At 32.5% G+C, this 13,595-nt stretch overlaps 1 protein-coding gene across 5 annotated transcripts in view; it reads right to left on the reverse strand.

Moving 5' to 3' along the window:
• Nucleotides 1-2,970: 2,970 nt before the first annotated feature.
• LOC105346795 (disintegrin and metalloproteinase domain-containing protein 10) overlaps nucleotides 2,971-13,595 on the reverse strand; it is a 35,661-nt gene continuing 25,036 nt past the window's right edge. For 2 of the 5 annotated variants that reach the window (XM_066076200.1, XM_066076210.1), the window contains exons 18-19: nucleotides 8,779-8,808; nucleotides 2,971-5,761 (exon numbers count right to left, since the gene is read on the reverse strand). In XM_066076200.1, coding sequence (XP_065932272.1) covers nucleotides 5,645-5,761; nucleotides 8,779-8,808 — 147 coding nt within the window. In that variant the 3' untranslated portion in view covers nucleotides 2,971-5,644. Of the gene's footprint in view, nucleotides 5,762-6,758; nucleotides 6,787-8,778; nucleotides 8,809-13,595 lie in introns of all 5 variants that reach the window. The other 3 variants (XM_066076212.1, XM_066076216.1, XM_066076208.1) reach the window with 3 other exon arrangements.

Here is a 13,595-nt window from a genome sequence, read left to right on the forward strand (position 1 = left end):
ACTGAGAAGAGGTAATACCAATATTGTGACCCTTATTATTTTACGGCCTGAATGTAAATAAAACCTCAACTTGTTTAAAAATGGTTTGTTTTATCGTGCCCGTACCTACCGCAAGCATGTAACATTGGACTTCTTAAGCTGCCTTATCTCGAACGCTTTTTAAATATATTTCAACTTTTACTTACTACATCCTGCTAAACTCTCTCTCTCTCTCTCTCTCTCTCTCTCTCTCTCTCTCTCTCTCTCTCTCTCTCTCTCTCATGACTCATAAAAATTCTAATATTTTGTTAGCCAAATGAAGTATCACATTATCATAGATATGTGAATATCGCCTATATTTTGTTGAAATTGGTAGTGTAATGCATTTAATTCTCAGCAGCAAAATGTCACAAACGGACACAAGTGAATTTATTTACATTTCAAATCGTACGACTGTAAAACGTACAATTGTATTATATTCATTGATGGCAGCTTTTTTTTCCCTTTATTATACGAACTATGATTTAAATCGATGGTTTGATGCATCGTTAACCAATATAGTTGGAAATGAAAATAACAACGAATCAATGGGCATTGGAATGTGTGATAACGTATAAACACGAGAAGCATGTGTCCTACAGTGAATCGGCTGTCCACTAGCGCGGCATCTCCTCCGCCCGTGTTATGAAAATGTACATCAACGTGGTGGGTTTGAACTGTTAACGTTTGCAGTTTGATAACTGAATTTTATTTTCCAACAATAAAACTGTTTCATGACATAGACAAGAACACAAAGAACGCCTTTTTTTCAATGACAGCCATACTATCTATTTTTTTTTTTAATTACGAGAGCAAAACAGCAATACTTCGTAGGTAATAATATAGTCTTTTTTTTATTTACTCTTTAATATCGTTTAAATCTGAATTCATTGTGTTTGCAGCTACATAAATAAACCCGTGTGTGCATTACAACAATGCGTATATCTTGTGTATTGGATAACGGCAGACCGCTCGCTAGTCCAGCCGCGACCTATTTTCTCGGCCACGGGCCAGGATCGGATACGTATAATTGTTTACATACATGAAGCTCGGAATACAGCTAGCAAGATTTTAAATGCGACTCAAATACATTGCATAGAAGCAATTCTTATACACATAATATATTTCCCTAGAAAAGAATTAAACTGTTTAAACACTTTCCGAATGCAAGCTAGTACACTGTCTATGGTATTAGGTAATGGTATAATCTTTTTTATTTACTATTAAAATCATTAAAATCGGAAGTTTTGTGTTTGCAGCTACATAAAAAAAACCCATGTGTGCATTACAGCAAGACGCAAATCTTGTGTATTAGATAACGGCAGACCGCTCGCTAGTCCATTCGTGACCTATTTCCTCGGCTGTGGCAAGGGATCGGATACGTAATTGTTAACATACACAGTTCGGTATACAGCTAGATTTTAAATGCGACTCAAATGCATTGCATAGAAACAGTTCTTTTATCCATAATGTGTTTCACTAGAAAATAACTAAAATGTTTAAACACTTTCCGTTTGTAAACCGGTACCCTTTATGTCAGTTATACGCACAAATACCCCGTTTATTTGCCAAATAAAACACAAATACATGGTAACAAGTCTGGCTTTTTACACTCATATTACGCAATACCCGAACAAAATATTATTGTGACGACATTAATTACATCATAATGAACAACTTTTGCCGCGACAGCCATATCGAAATCTTAACCGCTTTTGAGTTATAAAGTGAAAACTTTGAAGGGTTCTAGGTTTTTAATTTGAGGGGCCAGCCCCTTTTTCTAGGAGTCAAACAAAAGATCTTGTAAATATAAATTTTTGTTCTTCTACATGTCTTAACAAAATATTTGTGAGAAAAAGATAATCTAAGAAAACCAAGCAAAATCACAACGCTTTTTTCATCTCATTTTTCGAGCCCTACCGAGCTTTAGCGCCTTTTGTGCCTGAAATTTATTAATGCCTTATTACATATCTACAATCTTTTGTCTATCATTCCTGAAATTTTGAACTTGATATCTTTTATAGTTTTTGATAACTCTCTTGGACAAGCCGACACTCTGAAAATCAAGAAAACGTCGTTATTTCAAAAACGGAAATGACGTCATCAACCAAAAAAATTTCCGATCAAGTTTAAACTAATGTCAATAAGATCTGCAAATTTTATTAAAATCGATCAAACAGTTTTCGAGTAATCGCTGACACAAAATCGGTAAGAAAAAAAAAGGAGAAGAATGAGAAAAAAACCCCGAAGAAAAACAATAAGGTCTTCCGTTGGAAACGGAAGACCTTAATAATTTGTAATACGTAATTATTAAAAGAGTTAATTTCTGATTTGAAAAGACCCACAATGTTATACTTAGATTATAACTCGTCATTCTCAAACAAAAACCAGAACTCAAGTTATTAAACGAATCAAGTAATATATTAACCAAAGAATCCCAGGAATGTATCTTTATTGTTTATTTAAATTTTTTTGAATCAATCGATTTCTAACAAATACACAATTCATAAATGAAAAATAACAAACCATAATTATAACCCTACATTAAAAGTAATTGTAAAAGTAAAAGTAAGTGAACGACTTTTGTAGATGACCATCTTCCACGGTCTGACGTAAATCCAAACTATGTACGTAATACAGTATTAAGAAAAAACATTAATACATATATAAACCATATCGTCCTTAACTATTTACGTAATATTGTAAAAAATAAAAAAATATACCAATAGATATATCAAATATTTCATTGATGTGCAAATATAAACACCAGTTATGAATCATAAAAATCAAGAATGTTTTCAATTTAAATATTTGCCATTTGCATTTATTCCGTTCGAATTTTCCCTCGTTTATTAATTCTTTATTTTGTGTTACCTATATTACTTTACAATATAACTATTTTTTGGTAATATTTCAATACCCTTTTTTTAGACAATCAATAAAAAGAAACCCTTTTCATATGATTTTGTTTTATTGTTTCCAGTAAAATAAATGTCTGACAGCGAAGAATAAACATGACGAAACAAACTTTAAGTTAAATAAATAACACAATGTTTTACAGCAAATTAGTGTCATTTTAGTAATGTTTTTTTCTATGTTCAACAGCTCTCAAGGAAAGTTTCATAACAATGTTTACAAGTATGCGTTACATTTAAAACAGAATGCATCTCAACCTTTTCTTTACAAAACACTGGGTTAATTCACAGGATTTAATAAATGGAGGAGGTGATACACATTTGTTACGTTAATTACATTGTACATGAACAAAACATCATCAGCACCAACCAAAGAGAAAATAAAAGTACAAACATGTTAAGGTGGTATGGAAGACCTGTCGATATTACTGTTGATAAAAGTATGAACCTTTACATTTCTTTCTATAGTACGTCACAATATGGAGGTGTCTCATACCACCTTAAGCAAAAGAGAAGAATCGTAACATTCCATGATCAATCAAAATCTATAGAAGATTGAATAAAGCGATTTAAACAATGCACGAGATTCTAACAATGCAAAAAAAATTAACAGGAGGGGAACCTAAACTGATGAAAATAGCTAATTATATTAAAGCGATCTATTGACTCCCGATCTTGGATCTAAACTAAATTTCTAAGGAACATAAAGTTACAATCTCTCCTTTTGTCTCCATTCTGTTGAATAATGAAGCCGACCCATATTTATATCCAAAATAACTGATCTCATTGACTTTTAAAACACACAGATAATTTCTTGTTTTAACATAGACAACTTCCCATATAACAATACATATTTATAGATTGGTAATTCGTCCTGTGAATGGCACTAAGCAAAATAAATAACTAGCATCATTAGCAGGTGCTTGGTTTTGTAGGTGGCTAGATGACAACATGTGTTAAACCATTAAGTCACTAAGTAGATGTCCTGGGACTTTCATCATAGGGATATATGAAACAGTTAAAACTCTGGGAGAGGAGGTCAAACATGTATTATTTTTACGGCGATTGAAGAATCATTTGACGACCCAGGCAAAAAAAACCAACAAAACATTCCAGTCCTTTTCTTTAGGCTACAGTTGCGATGAAATAAAATAAATAGAAAGGGAGAAATAAAGTGAAAACAATTGTTAAAAAATGTAGTTACATATCGCCTGTACATCATCAACATTGGTTAAATGTATTTCTGAATAGCATACAATTAAAATAGAGGATATATTGCAGTTTCTACTTGTGTCAGTTCTTTGTGCTCCTACAGTGCTGCTACTGAAAGTTGACAAGGATATGATAACGTGACTAGCATTCTGTAAGGGACTTGTCACGTACCTTAAATGTACGTATACTGTACTCAGTAAAGACACAAACAGACGTAAGAAATATTTAAAGAACTGTTAACAACTTAAAATGGTTTATAGACAGAGTTAAAATAATTAAAACAATTAAGTGGCAAAAACCCACTTTCAAAGATATGTATAAATAAAGGAAAATGATGGTTAGATAGAGTCCACGAAAAGCTGGAACCTTTTAACACAAATTATGCTAGGAAATAGAACGACCAATAGAATACATATACCATTGTTACGTCACATTCCAAGGTGCGGTCATTCTGCTCCAGTCAGTTCAATAGCACACAATGGAAAAACCTGATATTTTTAATCCATAAGAAAGGGCATAAATGATTTACATTAACTCGATAGGCCATCATCTAAACATAGTTATACTATTAGTGCAATTAATAACGAAGATATTTGCCTTGATTGAAACAATGGATCACATTTTTAACGTACATTTGCTTACATTACAATGATTAGTATAGCCTTTTATTTTATAACATGATTCAAACTGAAGTAAACAATAACTAACACTGTATGCATGAGCACAAAAACTCCAAAAAATTAAGGTCAGACGACACGTTCTTCGAGAATCTTTTTTGTATCTCCTCGTTATAGAGAGTTCCAATAAAATTATTAATTTTATAATTATTTTAAAAATGATTAAAATTTAATTACATGTGGTTATGTGTCTAGATGGCCGAGTGGTTAGAACCGTGGCCGCTCACTGCCAGAAGCGTACATGTTCTGGAGGTCGTGAGTTCAAATCCCTGCTCCGGCCGAGATAGAGTTCCTCTATAGTGAATTTTGCTGTGCTGTATATGTATTTATTTTTACATCAGCAATTCGAGTGTATTTCCAAGAAGATTATATAGGAAATTGCATACTCTAGTATTTTGTAGAAATGCCTTGTAAGGAACCCTAATTTTTTGCAAGAAAGCTTGTCAGAATAGTTGTAAACCATCAACAAATTCCTGGAAAAAGTTATATAAAATTGAGGAACGTGTCGCCTGACCTTAACAATCAAAAATGCCTCAATGTAATATCATTCTACCAAAATACAGAAGGAAATAATTTATTAAAAAATAATGAACAATTGAAACCCCAATACCCCGTCATATTGTTTTTCATAATAGGAATTATGTTTGCATAATGATTTACAAAGAAATGAACACAGATCTGTATCTTTAACACAAATGTAATATTATCAAAAATACCAAAGGACTACATCATTCAAAACACATATGGAAATGTTGTTCTTCTAGTGTACATTCGTTAAAAAAATCATTAAATACGATGAATTCAATTTAGATGATATATGGTTCAAACTTTGCGCATTTCTAAATTATTGTATCTCCCGCCTTTAGCCCCTGCTCCCTTCCTGTGCCCCTGTGGTGGGCCTCCGTGTGCTGAGTATGGCGGCGGGGGTCCCGATGGGCCCTTCAATAAGAAATAAAAACAAGGCTCAGTATAGATACCATTCGTCAAAACATATAACGTAACAAATTGTACTAGTCTTTATAAAATGAAGAAAAAATATTAGTAAGTGCATGCAATTAAATTGCTTAGTTATGATTACACATCTCCAAATAATCTACTGTTTCAATTGTACAAACACATAATATTATCATTCGAATTTCAAAAGCGTCACTTCTAGAAATATTTTTCGGCATATGACATTGATCTTTTTGTGCAACGCAAGTTCTCATTTTGAATTCTAATTACCACAAGATGTTAAACATCTGTTAAAAAGACAAACTGTGCCCGTTTACATGTACCATTTGTTGACCAACATTAATTTATAACATTGTTTAACCAAAAAAAGATTATTATTAATTATCTATCAGCTTTATAGCAGATTTATTGACCATACTATAGAATAAAACACAATTTAAAATCTTACCTTTATACAATAAAACAGAACTTAGAATCGTATCTTTAGAAATGGTATAATACACTAAACTAACTGCATCTCAATGTTCGTTTTTTTTTTCAAGGAAAGAGTAGATTAGTTATGCTATAAATTACAACTTTTAATTTCCCTCTCGCACACACTTATCAGAATATAAATTACATTACGAACAAATTCTTTAATATTTATTCAAAATATAAGATTCAAATAATCACTGACATTTATCTTTTTAATTATAAATTAAAAATTAATCGAACATATTTTCGCACATACTTTTCAAAAATTTTTTTTAAAAAAAACCCCAGATTGTTCATATTTAATTCAATAGTCCCCTATATTCTTTATTCTTAAATACTTGGTGGAAAACAAAACCCAGTACAACACGTGATGTTATCTAGTTATACCCATAATGCATCTGGCACCCACCACCATTACTATAAATGCCGTAGTGTAAGAGGCGAAAAGGGTAAAGGAGAAAGTATGGAAGCGGCAGCGTGCGTGTGGCTAAATTAGCTAAACGTTTACCCTAAATCTTTGATGTTGCTCTTGGTTGCTTGTAAATAAAGGACATACACATTACTATGTCGCAAAATTCACCTTATAAAAAAAGGCTCTGCATCTGATTCAGTTTTTAACAATAAGTGTTTTTACTATACGTAACTGTAGAAGCTTTAGTTTTGAAGTTTACGTCTAATTCTAAGCGTAAAATTCGTCTGATACATAAGTTCATTACAAAATTACAGAAGACGTGTACAAATCTTATAATCAAGTAATGCCTTTAAGTACAAACACTGGTTATAATATTAGGGTAACGAGTTTTTTTTTTCAATATATACAACTTTATGTTACTTGGTTATCGGGTTTACTGAAATAAGTGTATTATGTAAACAACTCATCTCTAACATGCAACCAAATGACAGGAACTTACACACTGCCAGTGAATGTTCCCTTTGAAGACATTTCCCAACTGATAACAACATTCTATTCAATGACATGTCTATTTAATTCCATGGTAGCATGTGGAATACAGTTTCTCTCCGCTGATTTTCTTTCTATCACTTATTGATTGGTCAAAACCCGAAAGAACTCTACAAACTTTGAATATAAACCCATCTCATCTGGAATAACCATATCGAAATCTGAACACGTACAATTTGCCACAAACCCATCAGGCGATACTACCAATGAAGTTAGAGATCCACTAATGTAAAGAGAACCGACTGATCAGGCGATACTACCAATGAAGTTAGAGATCCACTAATGTAAAGAGAACCGACTGATCAGGCGATACTACCAATGAAGTTAGAGATCCACTAATGTAAAGAGAACCGACTGATCAGGCGATACTACCAATGAAGTTAGAGATCCACTAATGTAAAGAGAACCGACTGATCAGGCGATACTACCAATGAAGTTAGAGATCCACTAATGTAAAGAGAACCGACTGATCAGGCGGTACTACCAATGAAGTTAGAGATCCATCTAATGTAAAGAGAACCGAGTGATCAGGCGATACTACCAATGAAGTTAGAGATCCACTAATGTAAAGAGAACCGAGTGATACTTTATCACGGAATGATGGCATCTATCATTCACTTTCACAACATCTTCAGAGGCATCAACTTTATCATCTATATCAAATGATCGATGAAAACAAAGTTAAAGAAAACATGACTTTGATGTGTGATTCTTTATGAAAGTATCAGAATGTGCTACAATGAATCAAGCAGGCAAGTCTGTTCAAACAGATGGAGCTGTTAGCCAGCTGCTAGCACGTATTGCTTGGAAAGGACATATATGTAACATGAATAAACGATTCCTGATTAACACGTATCTGTATGTTAAATTGATCATTCACAACGATATAGCAGTACGGTGGACTCGTTTTGCCTTCAATTGATTTTATTACCCCCACCCCCCCTTGTTTATTCTTGGTGTATACCTTAGAATATCTCAGAGGTGCAACTCATGCTGTATTCATCGTAAAGAATATGTTCCTCTTCTATCAAATTTGTGTTAATAATATAACTTTTCAACAATACATTTATCATAAATATCTGTTTTTATTTTGTTTCTTGCACGTGTATTCTTGTTGTGTACCTAATCAGTTGTTTTTCTATTAATACCAGGTCTGACTTCTTCGTAACAAAGGATAAAAAGTAAGTACAATTAGACTAGACATTAAAAAGTTATCTAACTAGTGCAAACTACGACAGCAGTTTTAAGCACACAAATTTGGTAAGGTTTCTGTATAGATAATGGCCGACATCAACCAAATCTCACGGCTAGTCGCCTAATTTCACTTTATAACACACTGCTTACGTATAATGCTATATGAATGTGAGAACAGAAGGAATTTGGACATTTTTTCTTGCAGATATTTTCTCACTATATTAGTGCGTGTAAAAGAAAGAAGAGGAAGTTGGTTCCTGTCAGGGGTGTTGTTTTGAGACTGGCTGTGAGATTTCGCTGATGTGCAGTGCTAGGATATCTGCAGGTTAATTCACACATGTAGATTTGCCTTAGACAGGATATATATACTTACAACTATCAAAGGGTATTGAGTGTCGTGATTCTACAAAACCCAGACAGTGTCATATTTAGTGTTTTATTGCTATTAACTCAAGGATTAATATACATGGGAATTATCAGCCTAGTTTTTTCGTCCCTCTTTGTCAGTAGGTGAATTTAAGACTGGACAAATTCAATAACTGTGTTAAATAAGCATTATCTATCACATTAATGTGATTGGACGATTTATTAAGGTGTGAAACATGGAGCAAAAAACCCAAAGTAAAATCATGGGCGAATATAACCCTGTATACAGTATGTTACACTATGAGGGGAACCATTATACTGTATGAATCATGGTTTGGCTGATTGTCCATTGTCATTTTTTTTCTGGAAGGGTGGGGGGGGGGGGGTCATTTAATCTACAGTTGTAATATTTCAAATCTATAGGTACAGCAAAACTTGATGCATTTCGATATTTTGAGATGCCCAAAACTATAAGCAGATGGAATGATTTAGTATTTTTTTACAGTATGGTAGAAAATGATGATATTACTAACAACATGTTAAAATTTACACCATTATAGTATTTTCTTAATCTGCTGGCAATTTTCAGAGAAAATAAACTTTTATTCTGAGGTGATCCCTTTAAAAGAAGCAATTGGTAAGTTTTTTGTTTTTTTAAATTCGCAAATAGTTTAAAACTATAGTAAATTACATACGGTTTAAATGAAGAGTTTTGCTTTTGTAATGTTTTCGCAGAAAAAACTTCGTTTGCAGGGATATAATAAAATATACAGCACTTGGTCAATACTTGGAGACGGTCGGATGGCAGTGGCTACTTTTGACAAAAGTTTATATCTATTAAATCTATATTAGAGCAAGTACACTGTTTTAAGGTTTAGACACACAAACAAATCATAATGTCAAGGCTAAAATTTATAATTGTTTCTTATTGCATAATCGTTTATAGATTTATTAAAATTGACATGTGGTATTAACAACAGTGTTCAGGTGATGAAGGTATATTAAAAGGTATGTAATAAACAATACAATATTGTGTGATAATTTACTATATTGTGTCAAACTACATGTCATGTAAAACATTTATTGGGGGTATAAACGAATGTATGTTAATAATAAGCTTCAATTATATGGATGACATGTGGTGATAACGAACAGTGTACACAATCAGAAGTCCAATTGAAAATTACTATTCTGGAGCAGATCAAACATGGACCTCTATAATAATTAGAGGTAGGATCAGGTGCCATGGAGGAGCGAGCATCCTCTGCTGACCGGTCACACCTGCCGTGAGCTCTTTGTCGTAATTGCATAAATGGCACAATTTCGTAGACAAATCGGCAATTGATATAATAAGTGTGAAAAGGTCAGTCAGTATTCTTGTCAAATCCACACTTTGCAAAGATTGTTTCCCTTTGCAGGGTCAATCCAAGGTCAAAAGGGAAAGACCAAACATTTTTCTTCGTTATGCTACCAAACAAAATTTTGGGCGTCCTGTGATTAAATCTATTTGAATTTAGTTTATTCCTTCGATGTGTGGGTTGCCCCATTCTTGGGCAATCAAACTACACAACGGAAACGGAATTTTATTGCCAAATGACAAAGTTACAAACCTTTAAACTACAAAAGTTACAGTGAGAAACCTATGGGTTTTTCCCCAAAGATGGCGGCCAAGGGACATAACTTTTGTAAAGTGTGGATTGGTCTATAATTTCAAAAAAAAAATTATATTTAATGGTGGATTGCCACCCAGACCCCTCAAACATTTAATCTCTGAATAAATATTCTGTTTCAAATTTCTTAATGTTAAGGAGTTAAATGTTAAAAAATAGTGCTGCCAACGAAAGTAGCAATAGTTAAAGCTATACACGCTATAACTTGCGTCAATTTTGAATAAAGGGGAAAATGTATGTGTTTGATTACTAATAAAAGTTACCTTCATGCTGTTAATTATAATGCTCAATTCGATCACGTAACAAATATATCAAATATTAAACAATAAAAAATATTTATTTTCCTGCCAGGAAAGTAATGCCTCCTCGTGAATATCAATCTATCACGTGATATCGACAGCTAAATTTAGTCTATCATACCACAACTGGTGAAGGGTCACCATCTTCATAATTGCGATAGTTTCACAAAGGAAAGGATATTTTAAGTAAAGCATAAATTTGTCCGATATACGAGTACAAATAAAAGTAAAAATACAAGCCTGTGAGTAGATATGAATACTTCCTTTAAAAAAATGACGTAGACCTGTGTTTTCCCCAATGTGCTATTTATAGATCCTATAAGTGTTAATGCAGAAGTAAGGGTATCGTGAATGACACACGTATTTTACTCATTATACATGTATGTATTTCAAATTAACAACTGTTAAGCATATTAAAAATCAAGTTGGATATTTAATTAGGCAAACAATAACGACCACCTAGTCATCCGCGGACATGCGCAATGAGGTCGGTTTCGCTCTTCCTTCATCAATATTCATGAAAAGGTCTATTTTCCTGGCAGGAAAATAAACAATTAAAAATCTATATCTTTGTAACGAGATGGAATTCACCATTGTAATTTACAGATTAAGAATAACTTTTATAAGTAGACAACCACATGCGTTTTCACTGTCATTCAAAATTGACGTAAATTATAGCGTGTATAGCTTTAATAAAAAAAAAGGTTAAGAAGCTTATAAAAGCTCATTAAACTATGGAAAGCTTAAGCTGTAACCTCTCATTAGAAACTTAAACAGGCAAAGTATATTTGCATGCATAATTATTTTGAAAAGAACGAGTGAACTTAAATTATAGAGAATTGGCCCTTTTCAGTGCCGTTTACATGTAGAAAATATAAACAAGTTTCTTTTTTCCGTAATATTTAAGCACTGATGGAAACTTCTGTTTCAAATGCACGCTAAGTTGGCATGGGACACTTTCATATTGTGGTGCATTGTTTATCAGAATAAACAATTAAATAAACTGTATTATGTTAGTAGTTTCTTTCCCAATGTTGTCATCCAACAGCGTAGTGCAGTGGATTAGATGGTTTACTACAAATCTATAGGCCATAGGTTCGAATCCCGCTGGGCTTTTAATAACTTTTACCTTCCCAAATATTTTACTCCACATTAATATCGACGACAGATGTCCCATACCACCTTAACTTCACGGAAATTAATATACATTTTAGACAATTGTTGATTTTTAAATGCCATAGTGATCAAACAAACATTCCTAATCCTACAAAGCCAGAACAAAAAGATTTAAACGTAACAGTATTTTACAATGAGCACATTTGACAAACGTCTACCAGGTTAGGACCCAAGTGTCTATTTGGAAGAATTTAATCCATGCGTTGGTTTAACATGGGCCACGCTGATTATATTTCAAAGGAAATACCTTTAATTTTTTTTATACTTTTTTTCATTTTTTAAAGACTGACCTGATGTTGTACAAACATTTTCACAGGAATGTTTTAAATGTAAAATGCGTTATTTGTCTTTTACACACATTTGTACTCGGTTAGGCTGACAGTAAACAAAGGCTTTGAAATGAATGCCCGTCCTTGATTTAGTATATACATTCAGGAATGTCGGTTGACCCTTACCAATTTATATCGTATGAAATTAGTTAATATTTGAATTCATTGTTCATGATTTAATTGTTTGTTATAAATCGTAGATAAAAACGGTCATTTGACCTTTAAAATTACATTAAATTGTAAAACATTCAAATGTAACGTCAGGCGGATTAATACGTTTTTGACGTTAGCCTTACTATGACGTAAGCAACGTTCTTTTTACAATATAAACTAATTTTTAGTCAATCAGAAAGCGTGTTACAACCAAAACTAAATTTTATATCAAGAGATGATGTGAAACGAAAAAGTTAAAACATAATTAGAATCCTCATTTTTTCACTTTTTACCGGGGCCCATAAGTACACTCGTTCTTTAGATTATTATGCTATTAGTGCATCAGTTACAGATACAAGTAATTCTTAGAGCACTTAGTGTTTACATAACTTTCATTTATCTTCATCAATTATTTAAGAATTTTTAAAAATCTCTCTAGAACAATAACTTGAGTTTCAATGAAATAATTAAACAAATGTCTGATTGAAGAGAAAGGTTATAGTTTGAAGTTAATGCAGTTATCTTAAATTTTCAGATAAGTTCTAAAAGGCTATAAACTTTAATTGGTAAAGACAAATTACAAAATTTTATACTTTCGTTATAAAATTTGAATATTTTCCTTTACTTTATCTACAGCTCTTCTTTGAACGGAGATCAATACAGTCTAAAAATGGCCATTACCGTCCAGTCCTATTAAATGTCAGTTGTTGAGTAGCAGTATGATCCATAACAGTGTGTAAGTGAAGAATATCATTGTTTGTTCTAGTGCATATCACAGTTAGTAAAGCATATGATTAAATAGAAATCTCTAAACGTAAGACTTGAAGGCAAAGTAACCACATTGACCATTAGTGACAATTAAGTGTTGATAAATAAATAATCCAATATATAAATATGTCCAATCTTATTCATACATCTGTTAATATATCACATATCACCCCTATTTTCTACAGATCATCCTATAGTAGGAATAAGGTCCTTAATATCCTACACTAGGACTATAGTCCTAAACATCCTACACAAGGACTAAAGTTCTTAACACCTTACACTAGGACTATTGTACTAAACATCCTACAATAGGACTATGGTCCTTAACATCCTACACTAGGACTATGGTCTTAAGCATCCTGCACTAGAACTATGATTTTTTTTATATCAAAACCATTATTGGTTTAGGAAATCCAGACTATTTCCATG

Source organism: Magallana gigas, chromosome 1 (assembly GCF_963853765.1).
Source record: "Magallana gigas chromosome 1, xbMagGiga1.1, whole genome shotgun sequence".
NCBI classification, from domain to species: Eukaryota; Metazoa; Mollusca; class Bivalvia; order Ostreida; family Ostreidae; genus Magallana; species Magallana gigas.